The sequence below is a fragment of the Oryzias latipes genome, chromosome 19 (genome assembly GCF_053564925.1).
Source record: "Oryzias latipes strain Hd-rR chromosome 19, Olatipes_Hd-rR_3.1".
Classification (NCBI taxonomy): domain Eukaryota; kingdom Metazoa; phylum Chordata; class Actinopteri; order Beloniformes; family Adrianichthyidae; genus Oryzias; species Oryzias latipes.
The window spans coordinates 19,689,958-19,713,266 of record NC_136255.1 but is presented as its reverse complement, the minus strand read 5'-3'; the positions used below and the strand labels follow the sequence as shown (position 1 = coordinate 19,713,266).

The 23,309-nt window shown below is 38.0% G+C and overlaps 1 protein-coding gene across 1 annotated transcript; it reads left to right on the top strand.

Annotated features, from left to right (window-relative positions):
* The first annotated feature begins 37 nt into the window (after positions 1-37).
* On the top strand, positions 38-22,062 carry LOC101156923 (integrin alpha-M-like). The gene is made up of 30 exons (XM_023949273.2): positions 38-208; positions 2,173-2,275; positions 2,554-2,651; positions 4,555-4,625; positions 4,729-4,843; positions 5,018-5,142; positions 5,421-5,563; positions 6,619-6,763; positions 7,014-7,164; positions 7,312-7,385; positions 7,459-7,573; positions 7,749-7,885; positions 11,905-12,045; positions 12,137-12,358; positions 12,441-12,574; positions 12,772-12,914; positions 13,518-13,672; positions 13,762-13,884; positions 13,953-14,026; positions 18,409-18,550; positions 18,626-18,724; positions 18,808-18,887; positions 18,955-19,041; positions 19,146-19,212; positions 19,319-19,417; positions 19,903-19,983; positions 20,064-20,174; positions 20,313-20,426; positions 20,503-20,613; positions 20,730-22,062. Exons 1-30 carry the CDS (start codon positions 172-174, stop codon positions 20,829-20,831), a joined length of 3,399 nt encoding a protein of 1,132 aa, XP_023805041.1. The 5' UTR covers positions 38-171; the 3' UTR covers positions 20,832-22,062.
* Positions 22,063-23,309: the final 1,247 nt, after the last annotated feature.

The window sequence follows — 23,309 nt, the reverse complement described above, 5'->3', positions numbered from 1 at the left end:
TATAAATTTGGTTTCAATATGTTCTGTCCTGTGACATTTCTGCAATCTGCTTTCAACATCACCTCCTTCATACTGTCTGAAATAGAAGCCAGATAACTTTGCAGCTTCAAAGCAAAGTTGACCCCAGAGGATTTGTCACAGTTCAAGGTTGCTCTCCATGACAGTAACACAATGGACTGGATACTTTTTGCAACTCCTATCTGGTTGGGTAAGACTTTTTTCTTTTTTATATTCTCACTGAAAAATTGTATCTGCAAGCTTGAAATTACATTTTACTTTAGTTTTTGTCTCCAACATTTGTTCCCGTTAATCAAGAGCATCAATTTTCAATGACAGTTAGTGGTCATTGTGTTATCACAGCTAGAAATTTCAGTTCTTTTCCTAAGTCATCATTTGGGCATTAACCCCCCTGTCTGTGTAAGATTCTGCCTTTTTCTTTCAAAATAATAAAGTCCATTAAATGAAAAATCCTACAAGGATTCTTACATTGTTTTGTTTTTTAAAAGCCGCGGAAAATGTATATATTATCAACAGAAAAGGATTTTTATGCACTGCAGAGCACAGTAATGCTAGTAAAAATTAAACACAGTATTATTGACCCCTTTACTGGGCTTTTATTTCGTTTAGGCTGTTGAAAAAATGGCAAAAATAGTTTATTTAAAAAAAAAAAAAGAGGACGCCAACACTTAAGAGCTGTAATAAAGTATGATGTAGTCTTCCACACTTCCTCATCAAAGAAGGGAGTTGTCATTTTCGCGACCCTTAAACTAAAAATGAACTGAAATCTAAAGAGATTAAAAGCTTTTAATTACTAAAGCTGACAAAATATCCATTATTGACAGAATAAGCATCAAGTAAATGGAAAAAACTATTCCTTTTTCCTTCCTGTTTTTTTTACAATGTTTTTCACAGTGGAAATTCATCCAAGGTTGATAGTTGTTTCTGTCAAACTTTATTACTAAAAAAGACTAAAACACTTGCACAAAACAGCCGTTAATCTAACTGGTGGGGAAATGATGCTGTGCAAAGAAGAAGGGAAAGGGGAAATGATGGGACGCTGAGAAGGAGATTGTGTCAGTCTCACTGACAATAAATAGCTGAAACCTTACGAGACAAGACCAGGAAGCAAAATCGAATAAAGTTGAGGTAGAGAACAAGTTCCTCAAAATTCGAGCTAAAATTAAAACGGATGGAAACTGTGACCATTTTTTGAAAGTAACATTGGAATGCAACAAAAACTTTAAATCAAAATCATTTTATAAAAAAAACTTTTTTATACGTGTTGAGCAAAGGGCAATACCGGATAAAAATCACTTTCAAGCTTTTTAACACAGAGAAATAGAAATAATTTAATGCTTGAAGCTGTAGTGAGAAAATGATATTAAATTTGAAATCCCTCTGCTCCACACCTGTGTGGAATTTGTGTTCCACGTTTGACCCCTTATTACTTAATGCCCCTAATGCCAGAATGATTTGGATTTGAACTCACAACATCCTAGTCTCAGGATGGACATTGTACCACAAGGCCACTGAGCTTTTAGGAATCTGTCCACACTAGTGACCCCCCAGTCAAGATCACGGAGAACATCACCACAGGGTCGACTGTCCCCGACTAAAGAAGGCAGCCAAACCCAAGACCCCCCTGCAAAGACCCTTAGTCACTAAAAAATCAAAAATCTGGACTTTAGCCCTAAAATAAAACTAAAAGTAATATGAATGTATCAAAATAATAATAGTAGACAAAAATGATTTTATAAAAACTATTATCCTGGATAAAAAATACTAACATACTAAAAAAAAAGTATACATAAAAATAGTTGAAATATATTATGGACATATGAATATTTCAACAGCAGGACAAATAGTTTTTTCATAAACATGGACAATTGAACATTGATTAGTTGTTTTTTAACATCATGTTAAAGTTGTAATAGGTTTAGGAGATGTCATCTGGACTTGGTTTTAAAGTTAGAAGACCTTTCACTTCTTATCCTGTTATCTTATCATGTTAAAGTATTTTATTTAGGCTTTTCAAAGTCTTTTTTAAAAGTAGAAGTACAAGAAGTAAGTAAATAAATGCTAAAAGTTTTACATTTAACAAATTAATGAATATCTATTGGTTACATTTGTAGGTGAAATTCCTAATATCTAAAATTCTTCTTTCCTCATTAGTATTAGAAGCTGCACTTTGTTTCAATGTCGATCCTGTGGCTTGGAAGTCCCTGAGTTCAGGAGATGCAGGTTTTGGCCACCAGATGGTGCTAAGGCAATCAGAGTAAGTTCAAATCTTAACATTTATAAGAAGTGCCTATCTAATTCTGCACTTACAGTAACTATTTCTTCAATTTTGATTCATCAAAAGTTAAATTTTTTTTTCCAAGTTTGAACACTTAAGTTGAAAGACAGCAGGTGTATCTGTTGAAGTGGTTATTACTGCTGTCACAAAGGTTTTGCACTAAGTCTAAGCACAATATTATTATGTTGTATGAGAAACCTTTGTTAAAAAAAACAACTCATCATCCTAACACCTAAATACTTTCCCTGTTCCCGTAGTTTGCTTGTTGGTGCGCCTCTTCAACAAAACTTGAGAAATCGAAGAGGAAGAATATTGAAATGCTCCAAAGAACAATGCGTAACTGAAAACATTTCAGGTATGTATAAATGCTTTCATCAATAATAGGATAAAGTTTTTGCCTTTGGATTGGATTAAAACAGATAAAGTAATCAAAATAAAAAATAAAAAGGCAGCCAAATAAAAAAGATATACGTCTAGACATACGTTTATTAAACTTTGGATGATTAATTGTGACTTGATTGGAAAAAGAAAATTTTTAAATTAACAGCATGAATACATATCCACATGTTAATCCACATACACATATAAGTCAATACAAAAGCCATTGTAATTGCTCTCAATTACCCCTATTATTCTTATATTATTGATTAATTGCATAAAATGGAGTTGTAGGAAGTCGATTTATATAATCCCACCCCTATTATGCTTTCTTTCTTTCTTTTACAGTAAATTTTATAACAATTCTGTTATGTTTTTAATCTTTGCACTGTTATATATTGTGATTTTGATGCATTTTCTTGTTTTGTGAAGCGCTTTGAACTACTTTGTCTTTGTGAATTGTGCTATACAAATAAACTTGCCTTGCTTTACTTAACTATTTTACTTTAAAAAATATCTATTTTTATTTAGTTATCATAACCTGCTTTGTAGCTTCTAATTAAAGATATTTATACTTTACCAGTCTAAGTACAGATCATTTATGAAATTCATAAGTATAGATAATATTAAATAATAAATAGGAACATCTTATACATTAATATATTTTCTCAAGCATTTGGGACACAATCATTAGCTTGAAGCATAAGAGCATACTGAGACATTCTTCTTTGCTTGATGGTAGAATAAACAGAAAGTTGTCAAAGTACCAAACTATATTTTTACTTTATAAAAAGTGATTTACTATATTTTTTTTATTTCTTGGGAAAATTAACCTTTATAGCATTTGCTTCTGCCAAATGGGAAGTTGGGTAAAAAGTGCTTCAACTCTGGGAGTTGTGGATTGAAATGAGCCAAATATGCTTAAATTTATTTATTTATTTATTTATTTATTTATTTATTTATTTATTTATTTATTTGTTTCCTATTTTTTTAACTTGTCCTGTCCAACAGCTGGGCAGGCAGATGAGAGCTGAGGGCCTCTTGTGTTGGACATATTTTACTTTAACAACAAGGGTTATTAATCTTCAGACAAACCAAAGGTATGTCTGAATAAACCCCTTTTGTAATTGAGGCCAAACTTTATTAATTTCAAACATGTTTGAAAATCTTTGGTGTTGGACCGGACGGAAAAGGAAAGAAGGGAAGAAGAGGGAGGGATGTTAAAGAGAGGGGGGGGTAGGAGGGTGATAATAGGAGGGGGGGGATAAGACCATGAAGCAGCATAAAGCAACAAGTTTACTGGTTTTTTATCATTACGGTAAGGTTCAAATGTAGTACAAAAAGGGCGGGGCCTGTCCACACACACACTCAAATGTTATCAACACACCTGCTAGCTGCAAAAATGTCCACATGACAACATGTGCACAAAACAGATAGTGTTCACACGCATACTTATGCCTTAAAACCAACTAGTGTGAAATATTTCATTCATTCTATCACGCAAAATATTAGTGCAAAGGTGAGCTAACACCTGTGCTCAGGTGAGTGTTTATGTTTTTCTAAAATGGACGGTGGAATGTGAAAAGAAGGTGGGGGGGTGACCAGCCATCCCCACACCAAGACCCCCGCCGCAGCAGCAACTGGAACCCCCCCAACGCCACACGGGAGCAGGCAGGGAACAGCCGCCTCCCGGGCGACCAAATCCGCCACCCAGGCCAGGGCCAACAGGACCGCCGCGAGGCCCCCAGAGCCAGAGATCAGGGGCTGTTACCCAACTTCCCATTTGGAAGTTGGGTAACAAGTGCTTCAATTCTGGAAGCTGTGGATTGAAATGAGCCAAATATGCTTAAAATTATTTTAAAAAACGGTATTCTTCACAGATGGAATGTTGGCAGTGAACATGTCCCTCGGTTTGACAATGACAAGTGATCCGTCTACACAGAACACTTTGGTGATTCATAAAAGCATTGATTTTACAGAAAAAACATTTATTTTTCAATAAATAAAGAAAAGACTACTATTTACTTTATTTGTGTTTGTTTTTCCCATTTCAGGTGTGTGGCCCAACCATTCCCACTGCATGCAAACATATTACCATGTATAATGGCGTGTGCATTGAGTTGGACAGATACAACCGAGTGACACGCCGTTTACCATCTGTTCTTCCGCGTACGTATAATCACTTGCAAAGCCAAACACATCACATTCATAATGACAACATCCCAAGTGTAAAACTAAATCAGTTGTTCTTTTGAAAAAACACCCTTGACATAAACTACAATATAAATCAGAAAAGTGTGGAGGACTATTTAACCATTTACCTTCTTTCCTTTTTCTCAATAGAATGTAAAAAAGCAAACATTGCATTTCTATTGGATGGCTCAGGAAGTGTTTCCAGGACAGACTTTACTAAAATGAAGGAATTTGTGACAAATCTCATCAGTTCACTTCAACAAGAAGATGCAAAGGCAAGTCAGAGACACAGATCTCAGCATTTCAATTACCTTAATTTGTTACTTTAATGCCAGCACAAGTAATCCAATTTCAAACCTTCACAGAAACATGTCTTCTCAAAACTGTCCACATGCTGTACCCTAAAATACAAAGTTTTGTTAAATTTAAGGTTTCAGGTTTTTAGTCTGCAGTAAAACTACATCAGCATTATTCTGTTGTACTTTTTGTAGTTTTCCTTTTAAATGCATCTCAGTTTCAGCTTTAAATTATCTTTAGTTATTTTGTTTTGCAGTTTGCAGTTGCCCAGTTTTCTAGAGGATATGAAACCTACTTTGACTTCAATACATATTCCCCCTATAACTGGAAGACAAAAGTAAATGAAATAAAGCAGCTGGGGGGCATAACAAATACAGCTGGAGCCATCAAGAATATTGTGTAAGTACCTTTGTAATCTTATTGCACTGGATACCTTTTATTTGAATTGTTACTACAGAAATGGACTTAGCATGCTTGCTTGTATTCAAGTTAAAAGGTAAAAGTACAATCAACTGACTCAGAACTACAATACCAGGCCATTTTACTGCAGTAAACAACTGAATCCCTTTAAGTATTTTGGGTAAACGTGTTGAGTATGGTAAAATCATTGATAACACGTTTTACAGCAGAGGCTGTCAAGTGAGGAGGGTTGGGGAGCATGAAGGACCCAAAACGCAGAGATGGGAGGCACACAGTTCCAAAGCAAGGGGGTTTATCTTAACAAAAGGTGCTGCTAAGCAGGGAAACAAAAACCCAACTAAACTCACTGTGGAAAAACATGAACATGGCAGAAGGGAGTCAGGGACGAAGAGACATTAATGACGTTAATGGACCAGCACATGAGGAAGGCAGAGACAAGACTTAAATACAAACAGCAATGACAAGACACAGGTGAACAAGATCAGGGCAGATTGGAACAGAGGAAGTAAAACTCAAGAACATGACAAAACAGGAAACAGAACTCAAACATGACAGAACAAGATATAAAGCAAATACCAATACAAAAGAAACCCAAACCATGACAGAGGCACAGATTCTATGCTAAGGATCTTACAATTTTTTTTTATTAAAATAAACCAAAACTCCATTTTCCTAAGTAATCAAAGGAAAAAAAAGGTCACCTTTGGTACAGATGTACTTTTCTGTAAATCAGATAAGCTGCAAACTGTAACACTTTTCATTTAAGCAGATTTGAGATAAATATTGCACAATTAAGATTTTTCAGAAAACTATTGATGTGGTTTAGATTTGGTTTTTTTCAGCATACACTATATTAAAAAAGTTTTCACTCACCTGCCTTGACTCACACATGACCTGACCTACATATGACTGGAATTCAGGGGCTAAGCTCAAGTCCATCAAGTTAAAATAATACATTAAAACTAAAAAATTTATCTCCCCCTCAAATGTTTCATTAACAACGTCTTAACATTCAAAACCCATTTTATCAACAGGCGTGGAGTTTTCTCTGGTACTTTTCCATCAAATGCAGATACAATTTTGATAGTTATTACTGATGGAGAATCGTCTGACTCTGGACAGTTGCCATCAGCAATAAACGAAGCTCAGTCAGCCAATATTGTTCGATATGCTATTGGGGTGAGTTTCATTCTTGTGGTTTGTTTTATTCAATTTTTACTTATTTTTATGAGATGATTAAGTAGCTATGATTTTGATCTGATGACACAGGCCACCACTTTTGTTTAGTGTAGTTTGATTCTTTTGCATAACATACTTTGAGTTTAAGTGACATTTAAAAAAAGTTGATGCCAATGCAATCTGGTTTCTAAAGGGTCTCTACAGGGAAATGTTCCACTCATGGATTTCTTTAAATTTTTTATCCTTCTAGGTGGGCAGTGCATTCACCTCCTCTAGAGGAAAAAGGGAGCTTGACTTGATTGCATCTTACCCACCACAAAAGCATGTGTTTCAAGTAGAGAGCTTTCAGGCACTTGAGAACATAAGAACAACTTTACAATCACAGATTTTTCCTATTGAAGGTACTTTTAAGGTTTTATATTACAAATCTAACTCTAATTTTATGTTCTATTTTTTCTCAGTTTGCCATTACTCTTACAACAAAACTTAAAATGTAGTATATCTCATGTTATCTTACGTGTCTAAAGTTATGTATTTTGGCTTAACAGGATCTCAGATTGGTGGAAACACACTGAAAATGGAAATGTCCCAGGAGGGCTTTAGTGCTGCCTACGGGCCTATGGTGATCATCTGAACTAGACATTTTAATAAAAGTATGACAGAAGAAATGTCACTAAACACGTCTTCATCCACAGGGAATTCAGATGGGAATCGTTGGTGCCAACCAGTGGAAGGGAGGCTATAAAAGATACAGCAACAGAGCAAGTGTGTCCTATGAGTCTGAGAAAATGGAGCCTGACAGTTATCTTGGTAAGTTGAACACAAAGTTTTACATCTGCAAAGTTCTTCTTTTTTTTTAAACATTTTTATAGGACCATTTATCTCAAATTATTGCAGTGGAAATGTGTGAGCAGAGAACAAAAAGTTAAATGTCAGCAGTTTCTGACTGCAAAACCTTAATGTTTACTAAACTGTTGAATTTTAGGTTACTCCATGGCGGTTGCTACGACTACTAGAGGTGCACTGACAATTTTGGGGGGTCCAAGATATCAGCACAGAGGAGCTGTAGAGGTGGTTTCTGGGGACACATTTAAACAAGTAATCAACCCCAGCACACTACAGGTATGTGTTACAACCAATCCTAATCAAAATTCAACATAATAAAGATAACACAACACACACATCTGGTCTTAACCTAGAATAAGGGTGGGATTATCTAAACATGGTTAATTTAATAAAATGTAATATTTTGTTTACAAATGAAACATTTAGTTTGTAAACTATATAGATTCCGTTTCATCTTTAATAATAGCTTTTCTTTCAGATCACATTAAAAAAGAAACTATCATTACATATTTTTGCATCCTGAGGCATTTACACTATGCTTTGGCCTCTCTTTGCTACTGATATTTGGCAAAAACAAAATCAGAGCTACAAAAGCAAACTCAAACTGCACCTTAGGCTTGTTTGAAGAGGATGCAAGTATGTTGTTTATGTGTAATTTCAAAATAAAAAATGTCATATTGTGCCAAAGTTTTTTACTTTTTCTGGGACATGATCAGAATTTTTATGAAAGAGGATTAGGGCCATGGACAAAAAAAAAAAAAAAATTGTTTTCTTTGTCCATGGCCCTAATCCTATACACCTTGTATAGGAGAAATCCAAAGTAAAATAATAACAAAGGAAATAACACAATAAGAAGTTGAAAAGGCCATAGTTAGATTTAAAACCAATAAAGCTCCAGGTAGTGATGGGTTCCCTATACAGTGGTATGGAAAATGTAAACTGGAAATAACGCCACTTCTACTTAGAGCCCTAAATTATATCCAGAAAGAAGGTAGGACCCCACCCTCATGGAAAGACAGAATAGTTACTTAAATCACCAAGGAAAAAAATGATAGACAGAACTGTATAGATCAATATCAATGTTTAACGTGGATTACAAAATCTATACATCAATTTGAACCAAAAGATTTGAAGCATTCATTGCTAGGTTAATCGATGAAGACCAAACGGGTTTTGTCAGAGGCAGACAAACCCAGGATAACATTAGAAGAAGAGGCTTTTATGTAATTCACACCATAAACTCTAATCAGCCGAGAAGGTTTTTGACAGGGTGAATTGGGATTTCCTTTACCAAACACCTTAGAAAAATTTGGATTCACACAAAACTGAGTTAAATGTATTAAAGCCATCTATGACAAGCCTACAGTAAGAACAAAAATGAACGGCTCCCTCAGACCGTATTGTTTCGAGTTAAAAAGAGGAATGAGACAAGGTTGCAGCATCAGTCTGACTCCGTTTGCTCTTCACATTGAGCCCCTGGCCCAGGCCATTCAGCAGTGCAAGGAACTAAAATGAATCACAATTGACTGCAGGGAACAAAAGACTGGATTATTTGCAGACGATGTGTTGTTGTTTTTAAAGGACATAAACACTTCCCAGCCTAAACTAATGACACTCCTCAAATAATTTAACTCCCTTGATGGATACAAATTAAATATTTCTAAAGCACAAATCCTGCTTTTCAATTACTCCCCATCAAAAGAAACCGCATCTACAAAATCAAGCGGGACAGTAAGTACCTCATAGTCTTTTGACCTAAAAATCTGTGACTCCTATAAGAAGAAAACTATAATAGAATTAACTTCAACATCAACCTGGATATTAAAAAGTGGTCATCTTACCCTTTTGATTTAACAAATAGGATAAATGTGGTGAAAATGAACACCTTACCAAGGCTACTCTTTCTATTCCAGTCACTTCCAATAGAAATACCACCCAAGCAGTTCATAGAAAGGAACCGGACAATATCCAGATTTATGTGGGAAGGGAGAAAACCTAGGATCAGATATGCAACATTACAATTGAATCAGTTAGTTTAAAAGGGGCCCAAGTCCATGAGGACTACACCAAATGATTAATACTCTACCCAGATTTAGCACCAGTTCATAGATTACAAATGCTACAATATGAAGCACCTCACTTTTATCATTTCAGAGGACTAGCAATCCAAAGGCTCTATAGGGCCCTTCTTGAATTAAACAGGGGTGCTGCCATATTGGATAAATAGTGCGGCCATCTATGGGATACAGCAAAACCCATGTGAGAGAGGCCCAAGTCCAGGAATTTTGCACTTAACCCCTGTGCTATCTTAGATGACCCCACCCTTGCATTGACGTGTTCTCCCTACCATGACAAAGGCAGATAAAGGTGGAAAGATTTCATGTAATCCATGGACACCAGTGAAGATCACAAATCATTGAAGAAAAAAGGTTCAGCGCACTGTCTAGTGGGTCTAGATGACCCAACTCCCAACATTAAAGTGCCTAGTATAGCACAAGGGTTATGCATTTTAAATGTCAAGCATAGTCAATACATTACAACGGACTTGGGACTTTTTTGCACATAATCAGATAGCTTTTCCCTTGAAGACCTTGAAGACATATAATATCTCTTTTCTATTTTTTTGCAGCCCAGATGCGCTATGTTTGTTGTTGGTGTGATTTTGAATACTACGCCAGGTGGAAAGAGATTGAGACATGTGTGTCAGGATATCCCATTCAGATACTTTTAGAAAAGGAGGACTTATCAAATAACATTACAACATTACTGATTCCAGTAACAACCTTTACTTTGGAACTTTGGCAAAAAGTAACACGGCAATTAAAGCTGAATATGGAAAGGAAATACTTAAATAGATTTATCTTGACAAAGACTTCAAACCAGCAAAAGATGACTTTTAAGCAGTGGAGCAACAAGGGGTTACAGCATTTGCCACAATTATAAAAATGAACAAGATGAAGGACTTTCAGGGCTTAAAGGCGGAATTTGGATTCACCAATCATGATTTTTTTCAATACCTGCAGATGAGGGAATATTTTAACAAAGAAATTAGATCAGAAAAGGGGAACGAATAAAATCGAGTCTTAGAGGCAATAATTGCAGCATACCAGAATTAAACATCTAAAATGATTTCGAAACTGTACCACAGCCTCATTTCATGTCAGAAAAACACAACTTTAAATGTTAAAGAAAAGTGGGCAAAGGAGATGTCCTTCACTATTTCCGAGAAAGAATGGTATTCAAAATGTGCATTAACTCAGTCTTCTACCACATCACTGAAATGGAGGGAATTCAACACCTTCAATTAAAATAAAACAATCAACAAACCCACAGACATGTTGGAGACAGTGTGACACAGTAAATGCAAATCATTCTCATATCTTCTGGAGCTGTTTGCAAATAGGACCATTTTGGCATTCCATCCATCGTGTTTTGACAAATGTTCTGCGCTACACAATCCCCTTCATTCAGGTAGTATCACATCTGGGTTAAATTTCTGAAACAGCCATTGCTCAAAATGGTGAAAATATTCCTAATTGCAGCAAGGACAGCAATAACCAGAAGATGGCTTAAGCCAGAACCACCAACCCTCACAGACTGGACTGACACAGTGGAGGAGATCTACATCATGGAAAAGATGACTTTGTTTTAAGATTGAGAGAAGGAAAATTTAAGGAACAATGGGACAGATGGACTGTATAGAAAAACTCTCTGGCCATTGCATGACCATCCTTTTTACAATTCTGGAACGGCGGCTGTCATGTCTTACCCCCCCCCCCCCTTTTTTTTCTTTCCCCTCCTCACTGTTTGATTGAAGGTGGTTTTTTTTACTCTTCTTCTCTTTGTTTGTAAGATTTCTTTTGTTTGATGTCATGTACATTTCTGTTATATCTTGTTAAAAAAAATGAAAAATAAAATGTAAGTAAGAAATAAAAATAAAATAATGGATTGGATTTATCTGCGCATTTCCAGACGCTCAAGGCGCTTACAATGTGTCCACTATTCATTCAGTCTTTGTGATGACAGAGGTGTGGCTGCCAGTTCGCACGTACGGACCCTCTAACCATTACCGGAACATTCATATGCATTCACCCCCCACCCCCAATCGCTGATGGATGACCTGCTCAATCACCTGAGCCACTACCGCCCAAATATTCCACAAATCTTATGAACATAGAGAAAGACAAAACGTTAGTTCTGTGAAAAACTACAGCAAACGTTGTTCTAATAAAACAGCACATGAAAATTCTTAAACCAAAACCTTTCCGTTTCTCTTCTTCTTCATGTGGTTTCAGGCTGGGGAATATTTTGGCGCAGTGCTTTGTGCCATGGATGTGGATAATGACAGCTTCTCTGATCTGATCCTCATATCTTCTCCGATGTATAAAGAGGCTGACAGAGAAGGACGAGTCTATGTCTGCACAATAGTGCTGTTGGTAAGCAATGTTTAAATGTGACATGAATCTGCTGATATGTTCGTCCCTGTCTTGATCCTCCATGAATGGTTTTATCTGCTCCTACAACCAGAACATTGAGTGTTCCTTTGAAAGACCATCCTCACAAACCATATTAAGAGGACATCCAACAACCAAGGGACGGTTTGGATCTTCTCTCGCTGTTCTGCCTGATCTGAACATGGATACATTTAATGATCTAGCAGTTGGAGCACCTTTAGAGGATGATGGTCAAGGCAGTATTTACATATTCCACGGTGAACGGGACAAAAGTATCAATCCTACCTATTCACAGGTGAGTCATATCCACGAACTTAAGGTTTCTGAAAGTGCGTCCAGCTGGCTTGTTCTTTTAACACAGAATCTCCATCTCACAGAGAATCTCTGCTTCTGAAGTGCAGTCAGGACTGAAGTTCTTTGGCGTCTCCTTCACTCAGTGGTCTTCTGATCAGAGTGGTGACAGACTGCCTGACTTAGTAGTGGGTTCACAGGGCACAGTAGTTTTTCTCAGGTGAGTTCTTCTGGGAGGTGTTGCACCTTTGCTAAAGGTGCAGGCAGAGGAGAAAAAAGTTAAGACATGATTATCCACCATATGTCTCCAGTAGAAGCTCACTGTTTAATTTTAACATAAAGAAAGATGTGGATTTAGCTCTATCACCTTTTATTCTGCTGAACTGTCATATAATTCCCAACTCTCTGCCTTTTTAGGTCCAGGCCTATAGTGACTGTGGAACCCTCTGTTACCTTCGACCCAATGAAAATTTCAACACAGGATGAAAACTGCTCAAAAGATCTGAAATCCACAGCCAGAGTCTGCTTCATCATGAAAACACGAACTCCTGTTGACACAGGTTGTTTTTCCCTCATTTTTTTTAATCATTCATACTTTTCCCCCCACTATTTGACAGTTACGAGCCTGTATGGGTAACAGTCACATATTTCTAAGGTGATGAAGCCAACAAATATATTGTTATTCAAAGCATAAAATAAAACAAAAAGCATTTTTTATTTAACATCGTTTACAAAAGTCTCCTCATGTATTTTGTTACTTGATAAATTGAGGAGGGACCTGAACTTATCCAGTGAAATCTATTGCGTTAACTTTGTCTACTTACTTCACTTCCACTTCCACATTTTTTGTATTTTCTTGATCCATTTACTTTAGAAAAATTAGGGAGCGCAGTGAAAAAAAACAAAAACATTTATTTTATTGTGATAAAAACACAGGCTGAACCAAAGACAAAACATATCACCAGTACACTAAAGTAAACAATGCATTATCTGACGCAAGGAAAGTAATTCAGGCACACAATATCATGAATAAAAAAGATATTAAATGTGTTAATGATGAAATATTTATGCACTTTACAAATTTTATTAAGTTTTAATTTGCCAGTTTACCCGTATTGTTATCTTCTCTGTGCATTAAACAAACCCATCTGGTTTTTTTTCAGCCAAAGCAAAAATTACATACACTTTAACACTGGATGCCACCCGAAAGTTACCAAACAGCCGAGCTTACATTGCTGAGAAACAACGACATCAGACTAGCTCACTTGATGTTGGCTTGGGAAAAACTGAGTGCCACTCCATTGAATTTTTCATTCAGGTATGACCTTTTAGCATTATAACAACATTTGGATATAAATAATGCAATATGGCCAAACTGAATGTTTATTTATTTTACTTTTTCTTCAGGCTTGTCCAGAAGATGCTCTGAATCCACTTAAAAACGAGCTCAGTTTTAAATTTGAAGGTTTGCCTTCCAGCACAAATCTTAGACCAAGTCTTGGTCATCAATCTATGACAACCTTTCACCCGGTCAGTGACCTTAAAAACTCTCATTACATCCACCAAACTTAGTGCTTAGTTTTGATGATCTTCTTCAGATGGAGTTTGAGATCAACTGTGGCGCTGATCAGACATGTATGGATAACCTGAAAGTGGATTTCAACTTCAGCAGGTAAGGCCAAGATACAAAGCAAAAACCTTTATCTGGTTGGCAGGAGTTTGCCTTTAACTTTTTATTTTATAGTTATGGAAAAGTGCATTTACATAATTGACTGTGTATGAGAACTGGACTGATTGATCCCTCTCCACTCATGTTCCAAACAGGAAGTACCCGCTGGCTCTAGGGAGCCAAAGTCCCATAGACCTCTATTGGGATATAAACCACTATTATTCAGTCATTCTGTTTTTCTTTATTGCAAGTTGTTTACATATTAAACTGGCCAATCAGATGTCTCAATGAAAGTATTTGGTTCTTATGTTGAATGTTCAAAGTGTTTGACATATTCTCTCTTATCCTGCTTTCAAGTGGTAGTGGGTGTGGCCTTCCGACAACTTCACTTCTGATTGGTGAAAGTGGTTCCCATTGAAAGTCAGACCGAGTCAGACTAATCATTACTTTCTGGTTCCAACAAAGTGGCGCTCATATCAGGAAAAAAATGGAGACCGATTTTGACTTTTTTTTGTTGGAGCTAGCAGTAAGCCATCTTTAATGTCTGATGACACGCTCACTCGGTCCAGCTCTCATCTGCAGTCAGTGTGTTGTGTTTTTTGAGACTTTGAAACAGACCCAGATGCTGGAACCCGGAAAGAAAAAAGGAGAGTTTTATTGTAAGTAGTTTGATTTACTTTTCTTGCAAGTGATCTTTCAAAGGCGGTGTCTTCGGCTCCTGACTGCAGGTGAGTGGTAGGAAGACGTGGTGTGGCTAGAGGGCTTCTGTGAAGGCTGAGAGGGCATGACTGGCTGGCGAAGAGAGCGTGGATAGAACGGGCAGATCTGGAGGGAATCTCAGGTGGCACTCGTGGTGATAAAGTCCTGGAAGCGAGACGTAGGGGCACAATTACTAAACAAGAATTACTCTCAGATATAAACATGAGACCTGACAAGCACCATGGAGGAGTAACAAACTGGCGATGAATACTGGCTGTTGATCTTCTTATGAAGGCAGCAGGGATGATGGTGAGTGGCAACAGCTGGGAGTCCTCTGGAGCAGACCAGAGAGGGGAGGGGGAGGAGCTGACAGAGGCACCATGACAGTACCACCCCCCCCCCCCCCTTAACACCCGCCACCAGGCGGTCCAGGACGCCGGTCCGGGTGGGCACGGTAGAAGTCGGAGATGTGGGAATGGTCCAGAATGAGGGAACGGGAGATCCACGAACGTTCCTCTGGACCATATCCCTCCCAATCCACCAGGAACTGGTAGCCGCGGACCCGGCACCGGACGTCCAAAATCCGGCTGACAGAGAATGCCGGAGCACCGTTTATGACACAGGCGGGTGGCGGGGAAGTGGACGGCGGGCACAAGGGACTCTTGTGGACAGCTGATTTTCGAGGAGTCTTTCTAAGATGAGACGGACGTGATGTTTATGTTGAGCAAGATCATGGGAGTAAATCAGTATGTCATCTAAATAGACAAAAATGAAATGGTTGAGGAAATCTTGTAAGACATCATTGACCAGTCTTTGAAATACGGCTGGGGCGTAAGTGAGTCCAGGGGCATTACTAGATACTCGTAATGACCGAATGGAGTGTTAAAGGCTGTTTTCCACTCGTCTACCTCACGCATGCAGACTAAGTGGTAAGCATTACGTAGGTCAAGTTTGGAGAATACACAAGCTTCCTGGACTGAATCAAAAACAGTACTAATCAGGGGCAGAGATTACTTGTCCTTGACGGTGATTTGGTTAAGTTCACGATAGTTTATACAGGGACGAAAGGGTTTTATCTTTTTTCTCTACTAAGAAATCCTGCACCGACAGGAGATGAGGAGGGGCGGATGTGACCTATAGAGAGTGCTTCATGAATGTAATCTTCCATGGCCTTCTTTTCGGGACCAGAAAGACTATACAGTTTACCCTTGGGTAGCGTGATCTCGTTTATAAGATTTATGGCACAATCATAGGGTCTATGAGGAGGTAAGGCACTAGCCTTGGTTTTACAGAAGACCATTTTGAGATTATAATAACAGATGGGTATTTTACATAAATCAGCTGTTTCAGTGATGTTATAAACAACGGGTGATGAGGCGGGCATAGCGGAATGTAAACAGTTGGCTAAATAAAAGGTGCACCAATGGGATATGCATGAGTTAACCCAGTTGATCTGAGGATTGTGGCGTTTCAACCAGTAAAACCCCAGAACTATAGGCATTTGGGGGGTCTGAGTGACAAAACTGTAGATATTCTCTATGGTTACCTGACATGATGAATAGGAGGGGCTCGGTGCGGTGACTGATTCTGGATAGGTGTTGACCTCCTAGATCTGCAGCTTTGATGGGTGAAACTAGCAATTCAGTAGGACGGGAAAACTTTTTAACCACTTGCTGATCGATTAGACATTGTTCAGCACCAGTCTATGAGAGCCTTAAATTCATGAATCTTTGATTGATGGCAGATCTTGACTGAGACGAAGAAGAAGTTATCTCCATCAGGTTTAGAAGAATTGTTTAAACGACGGTTGCATTGATTTACCTGGTGACCAGGATCTCTGCAATAAAAACACAGACCTTCATCTCTTTGTTTTCTCCTTTCCTCAGCGGAGAGTTTACAAAGTCCCACTTGCATAAGTTCCTCTGGGGTGTGGTTGGAGACTTCTTGTCCTGATTGAGAAGAGAGGTTAGGCAACGGAAATTGTTGAGATGATGGTGATGATTAATGCTTACGATTGTGATTGTCCGGTTCAGCTTGGCGTTCACGTAGTCGAATATCTGATTGAAGGGCATCTGTAACAAGATCTTCAAAGTTATTAGCTTCAGGTTGTGTACAAAGATGATCTTTAATGTGGCCGTTGAGAGATTGGTAAAAAATACCTTTGAGAGCGTATTCTGGCCAACCCTGCTCTACTGTCAAAATAAGAAAATCTATAACATGATCTGAAACCGGTCGATTGCATTGCTTGAGGCTAAACAATTGCCGTATAGCTTCTTCCTGTTTTCGTGGTTGGTCAAAAACTAAACGGAAGTTTTCTATGAAGTGATCAAATGGTAAATGTGAAATGGGATGAGTAGCCCGGAATGCTTGAGCCTATTGCAGGGCTTTATTTCGCACAGCGTTAATTATGAGCGTTATTTGCTGTGATCGGTTTGATAATAACTGGGTGCCTGCTGAAAAATTAGTTGGCATTGCAGCAAAAAACCACCACAATCTTCAACATCACTGTAGAATGGTTCCAGCTGTAGACTGAAGTTTTTTGGTGACAGAACGGGGTGAGGAGCTGGAACATTCCCAGGTTGATGGTGAGCCGTCGGGACGTTGGGGTTTGAAACCTGGTTAGTTAAATCTATGGGAGTTTAAGTAATATTGTCCAGGCAATGAAAAAGGTCCTGTTGAGCAGAAGACATTTGAGAAAGTGCGTCGTCTTGGCGGTTTAGAAGGATACCTTGTTGCGAGATGGTGAGGCGGAGTCCTTCCTTGTCAGCTGGGTTGGGAGTCTGGCCAGTTCGTTCATGGTTCGTTATGGTTCGTCATGGTTTTTGAGACTTTGAAACAGACCCAGATGCTGGAACCCGGAAAGAAAAAAGGAGAGTTTTATGGTAAGTAGTTTGATTTACTTTTCTTGCAAGTGATCTTTCAAAGGCGGTGTCTTCGGCTCCTGACTGCAGGTGAGTGGTAGGAAGACGTGGCGTGGCTAGAGGGCTTCTGTGAAGGCTGAGAGGGCATGAACGGCTGGCGAAGCGAGCATGGATAGAACGGGCAGTTCCGGAGAGAATCTCAGGTGGCACTCTTGGTGATAAAATCCTGGAAGTGAGACGTAGAGGCACAATTACTAAAGATATAAACATGTAGCAATGGGCTTTTCATTAAAAAACAAATATCAAAGTGTTTCATGACTGTAAAATGTAGACAGATTTTCAAATGTTCATGTTGTGAAACTCATAATTAATATGTAGTGTGGTTAATATACTTACATGCATTTTAATAAATAAAAAAATAACAATTGGTGAGTTTAGTGTATGTTTGACTTTTTATGATCCTTTGTAAATGATCCCTTTTGATCAAGTCTGTCTAAAACATCATTGTTGTAGGAACTGAACAGTGAAAATGAGAACACAAGCAGCAACTTTATTATTTAAATTAAACTATGGCAAAACATTTGGAAAAATGTGTATGTTTCAAAATAAATCGTCCAGCATTCATATTATGATTATGTTTTTAAAATAGAAAGAGATCATTTTTGTTTGTTAGATTAAAATGCATTTAAAGAGGATTTTATTTCTTCACAAATCCACAAATCTGCTGTGTAGTTAAGCATCCATCTTGCAGCCAGGATTTGAACAAAAATGTTTTCATGCAATGGTTGAGGATGGCTATATTGTTCATTTTGGTTTTTCTGTCAGCTCTGCGTTGGTTAAAGTGGGCATCGATGAACTTGTGAATGTAACCGTATCACTGGAGAACAGAGAGGAAAACTCCTACAACAGCCATGTTACTCTCACATACCCAGCTGGAATCTCCTACAGGAAGTTCACCATCATTAAGGTAAGACATCAAGATCACTTTTAGTTTTTCATTTTCCTCTCGATTTAGCTTTGATTGAAGTATTTTTTTAAACAGGGGAGAATTGAATGCAACTCTTCAGACAGTGAGGATGGTAAAAGTCGGGGAAACACAGTCTGCACGGTTGATAAACCAATTTTCAAAAGCAAATTTAAGGTTAAGACCATTTTTTTCACTGCAAAACATGAATTCAAAGGAAGATTCCACCTGATGTTTCATTTGTTTTTTGTTTTTTTAAGGCTATTTTTATAGTTTTCTATGGGATTGAAACCAACAGTCAAGTTGGCAGACAGATCTCCATCACTGCTAATGCCACCAGGTATTTATCCTATCACATATAATTAATGCATCCAACATATGTGCTGACATGCTGTTCAATTTTCCAGTGGGAATCAGCAGCACTCCTCTTTGAGTGAACTCTACAAGAAAAAGGAGATTGATGTGAAGTACAGCATTCTGGTTACAATCGAGGGGTTCGTCTTGTCACAGCTCAACTTCACTAATTTCCTTAAAAACTAAAAATGACTCAACAGTTGTAGCAAAAAAATAAAAAAATTAACTGTGTAATGCTTGTTAGGTCCCACATCTACAGGAACTTCTCTTTTGGAAAAGATTTGAAGAAACCATTCCAACAATCAGCAGAGGTAAATGGCTTATGTACGGTTTTAGGATACGTTCAACTTCAAGTTAATTTACTGTCAAATATATCTGGTGATTATAGATTAAAGCCTTTGAAATTATTTTTTTCAGGTTACAAACAATTTCAGGGCATTAAATCTGACTGTTGTGATCGAGGTTCCTATAAAACTCGGAGACAAATACATTTGGGGAGATGGGGAAACTCTGCAGGTGAGCTATAAAAGCCAAAAATTGTAACTATAATAGATTTTATTTGAAGTAGAACATTTTTTTAATTATTATATGAATAAAGTACCAGTTTTTGTATTTATACATCACACATTAAAAGTCAAATTATGCTTAAGTTGACGTGGGATTTTTAGTTTCCACTTTGACAGTTATGGGTTAAGGAAAATCTAAAACACATTTTAATGGTTCCTGCATAAAATATAGAGTTCAAATAAAGTAACAAAACTTAGACCAGTTGCAGACATTTTACAGAGGATTAAGATAAACTTGACCCTCAACCCTTAAGAGAATCTGGAGAATCTAAGATAAAAGGACCAGTTCATGAAAACATAGTGGGACATTAAACCGGCCTGTGACCTGAAAAAGGTTGGGGACCACTGTTCAAGAGTATTTACCCTGATTTTAGGAATAAGTCTTAGACTCCCGTCATGACTTTAGATGAAGCGATTAATCCTGTCTTCCTTCAGATTCCAGATTGTCAAAGTGTCAAAGACGAAACACCGACCATCACTGACTTTATTGATCAAGTAAAGAAGACCAAAATAGTGGTAAGTGATGTACCTGTTATTGGTGTTATTAGACTAAAAATGAATTCCAGTTCAGCTTTCTTTGCCTTTATCACCTACAGGACTGCTCTGTAGCCACGTGCAGGACATTCAAGTGCAGAAGGTTCATGGAGAAGCAGGAGAAAATAACACATACCATCTCTGCCAATCTGACTTCAGGGTGGATAGAACAGGTAAGTGACATGCAAGGATGCCCTGTTATTATACCGTAAAATATTCTTTCTTGACTCTAAGATGTAGTCCTGCAAGTACGTATAGTTTTACTTAAATACAACTGAAAGTTTAACCTGGATTTCTTTTCTTTCTCTCAGATTGGACTTTCTTCCTCCAGATTCCTCCTGATCAGCACAGTCAGTCTTGAATACGACCAAGATCAGTACATCTTTTTCTCCACAACTTCCACCCACAAGCCTCCTGTTCGCAAGGTGACTGAATATTCTCTGTTCTTGATTTAAAAGACACTTGTAAATGATTTCAACATTTTGTTGCTTCCCCTTTCAGCTTGAAGCAGAAGTGGAGATTTACTCTGAGCCAGATTTCACTAAAGAGATTGTTGGAGGATCTCTGGGAGGGTTGGCATTTGTGGCCTTGGTTACTGCTGGGCTTTATAAGGTGAGAGACATTTTAGATAATGAAAGCTAACAGTAAAACATGACCATTGATGCCTTTTCTTGATCTATTAAGTGCAAAAAGTCTTTTTAGGACACACATAAATCCTTTTTTTCCAGGCTGGATTCTTTAAGAGCAAATACAGTCAAATGATTAATGAAAATGCAAATGCAGCGGATCCAGATGCAGATCCAGATACAGGAGCCCCCCCAGAGGCCTAAATCCCATTCGTCTCATCTGCTCTGCATGTCAACACCCCTTGAGCTTTGTATTAATGCTTTAATGTTTTTGAGCAAACTTTGCTAAATATTTTTTTAATGTATTTTTTTTCTTCAAAGGATGTATCTTTGCTGCAAGTTTGTTTTTCTTTATGAAATAAGTGTTGTGTCCTTCTAGCCACACCTTAAATTCATTATCTTAGCTTGCAATGGAATGTGCCTACAATGAGTAAATCGTTAAATAATATATATTTAATGATGCTCCTATTTTCAAGACGCCCAGAAATGCCAGGGGGTTTACAAGTCTACAAGTTAGACGGATAACCTATGTCTAACTTGTCCTTCACCACAGCCATGAGCCTGTGGTGAAGGACCGAAATGCAGGTGAACCGGGCTTAAGAGCTGCATCTTACAGCTTTTATGAATAAACCCAAAGCATGACAAAACCATGAACTAAGGGAGCAACAACAAGGACAATAACAACTGAGGACCTGAAAAGGTTGCACTTGAAATCAGGTAAGACTGGAAAGAGGGTAAAACCACATGAAAAACAGGACATGTACAGAAAATAAAAGACCTAACAAACCAAACCTCATAACGATGCAGAAAAAGTCCTGCCTTCGATATTATGAATGTCCATTCTAGTGAGGTTGAGGTTCAAGGCTGGTGAGCCACTGATGTTATCAGTCAGATTTACAAACATGTGAACCCCCAAAGAGTAACACATTCACCATTTGATTGGCACCAGTGAAAAAGTGTTGTATAAAATTTAGTTCCAACATTTTTCTTCTGTGTACAAACTGTAGTACAGAAAAAAAATCCCCAAAAGTATTATTTTTGACTTACTTTCACTTATAAATGAAGTCCATGCACCCGCTCCTTCTGAAGAAACACATGGATAACCTGTTTGTAGAAGTGTAGAACTGTTTTAAAAGTCTCTCTGTCTCAATGCAGATCACTCTCAGTGACGTGTCTCCACAAATACCTGAGTTTAGACACATAATCCTCCAGAAAATGACGCTAAACAATGTTAAAGAACAATTGGACGGCTTCACTTGACTTGCTACCACTAATTCTACTATTCTTCAGCTGCGGTGTCACACACACACACATATCTTATAAACAATTTTAGCAGATAAAAAAGACTAAATGGGTCTCAAACTGGCACCTATGTAACAGACAGTTGACCAGAAAAAAAAAATGAAAGTCAATAAAAAAAGAGTGTCTTTTATGATCTTCATGTCTTCAGGAGATTTTTGTATTTATTGGAGAATGGAGGGTCTACCATTCCAGAAGAGGACATATCCACTAGTGCAATTTTCCTTTAAAAAAAATGAGTTTGCAAAAGATTGTGTTTTTTTATGAAGAAAAATACAATGAATGGGCTACAAGCTCCCTGCTGAGCTCTCAGCACGATTGAGAGAAAGAGTGCTGCCCGAGCTGACTTGAAAAGAGGAGTAAAAGCAGCCAAGGCAGACCACAGGATGTGCGCATGGAGGCTCACATTTCCAGCAACAATCCACGAGAAGTTTGGCTGTGAATTCAAGACATCACCAACTTCAGGGGCTGTGATGTGTCCACAGCAGCTCCAGATGCTGCACGGGCAAAAGAGTTTAGCTGCTTCTTTGCTCGCTATGAATCCACCCAACACCACCCCCCACCCCAGCCCCACCACCCCCAGCACACCTCCACTCCCTGTACAGGAGCATGACGTCAGACGGGTGCTCCTAGCAGTGAACCCCAAGAAGGCTGCTGGCCCTGGATGGAGTACCTGGCAAAGGGCTTATGGCGTGCACCCACCAGCTTGTCACGAAGCCGCAAAAGCTGCGCTGCATTTAGAATCGGTTGTGATTTATAAAGGGAAAGATGCGTAGGATGTGCGTGCGCACGGTTTTATAAATCCGAATATTTCTGTGCGTACGCACATCCTATGTTTCATCCGTACGCCACTTCTGACGCAAATCCTACGCAAAGTTTTATAAATGAGGCCCCAGAACATCATCAAGGAAAGTTCACACCCCGGCTCAGACCTGTTCCACCTGCTGCCCTCTGGGAGGCGCTACAGAAGCATCAGAAGCAGAACGAACAGACTCAGAAACAGCTTCTTTCCAAAGGCAATAACCATCCTCAATTCCAAAATGCACGGATAAATCTGCATTAGCACAGTCCACTTCGGTGTCTACCCAACACTACCTCATTGCTACCTCTTGCAAATCTGATATGTCTGCAAAAATTTTGCATGTAAATTTGAAACACAAATCTTAAACATTCTTTATTACAGTGTATATTTGCACACTGTATGTGTTGTACATACTGATTCATTTAATATTATATTTGGTTATTGTTACTTTTGCACTGGAATGGTGATGCTTTAATTTCATTGTACAACGGACAATGACAATAAAATCTAATCTAATCTAATCTAATCTAATCTAATCTAATCTAATCTAATCTAATCTAATCTAATCTAATCTATAAGGA

Excerpts from the sequence above, each read along its gene's own strand:
- LOC101156923 (XM_023949273.2), top strand. The coding sequence starts at position 172 with ATGGACTGGATACTTTTTGCAACTCCTATCTGGTTGG. Across the intron at positions 7,386-7,458 it reads GTGCTGCCTACGGGCCTATG|GGAATTCAGATGGGAATCGT; the intron begins GTGATCATCTGA and ends CTTCATCCACAG. Across the intron at positions 19,984-20,063 it reads TAAAGAAGACCAAAATAGTG|GACTGCTCTGTAGCCACGTG; the intron begins GTAAGTGATGTA and ends TATCACCTACAG.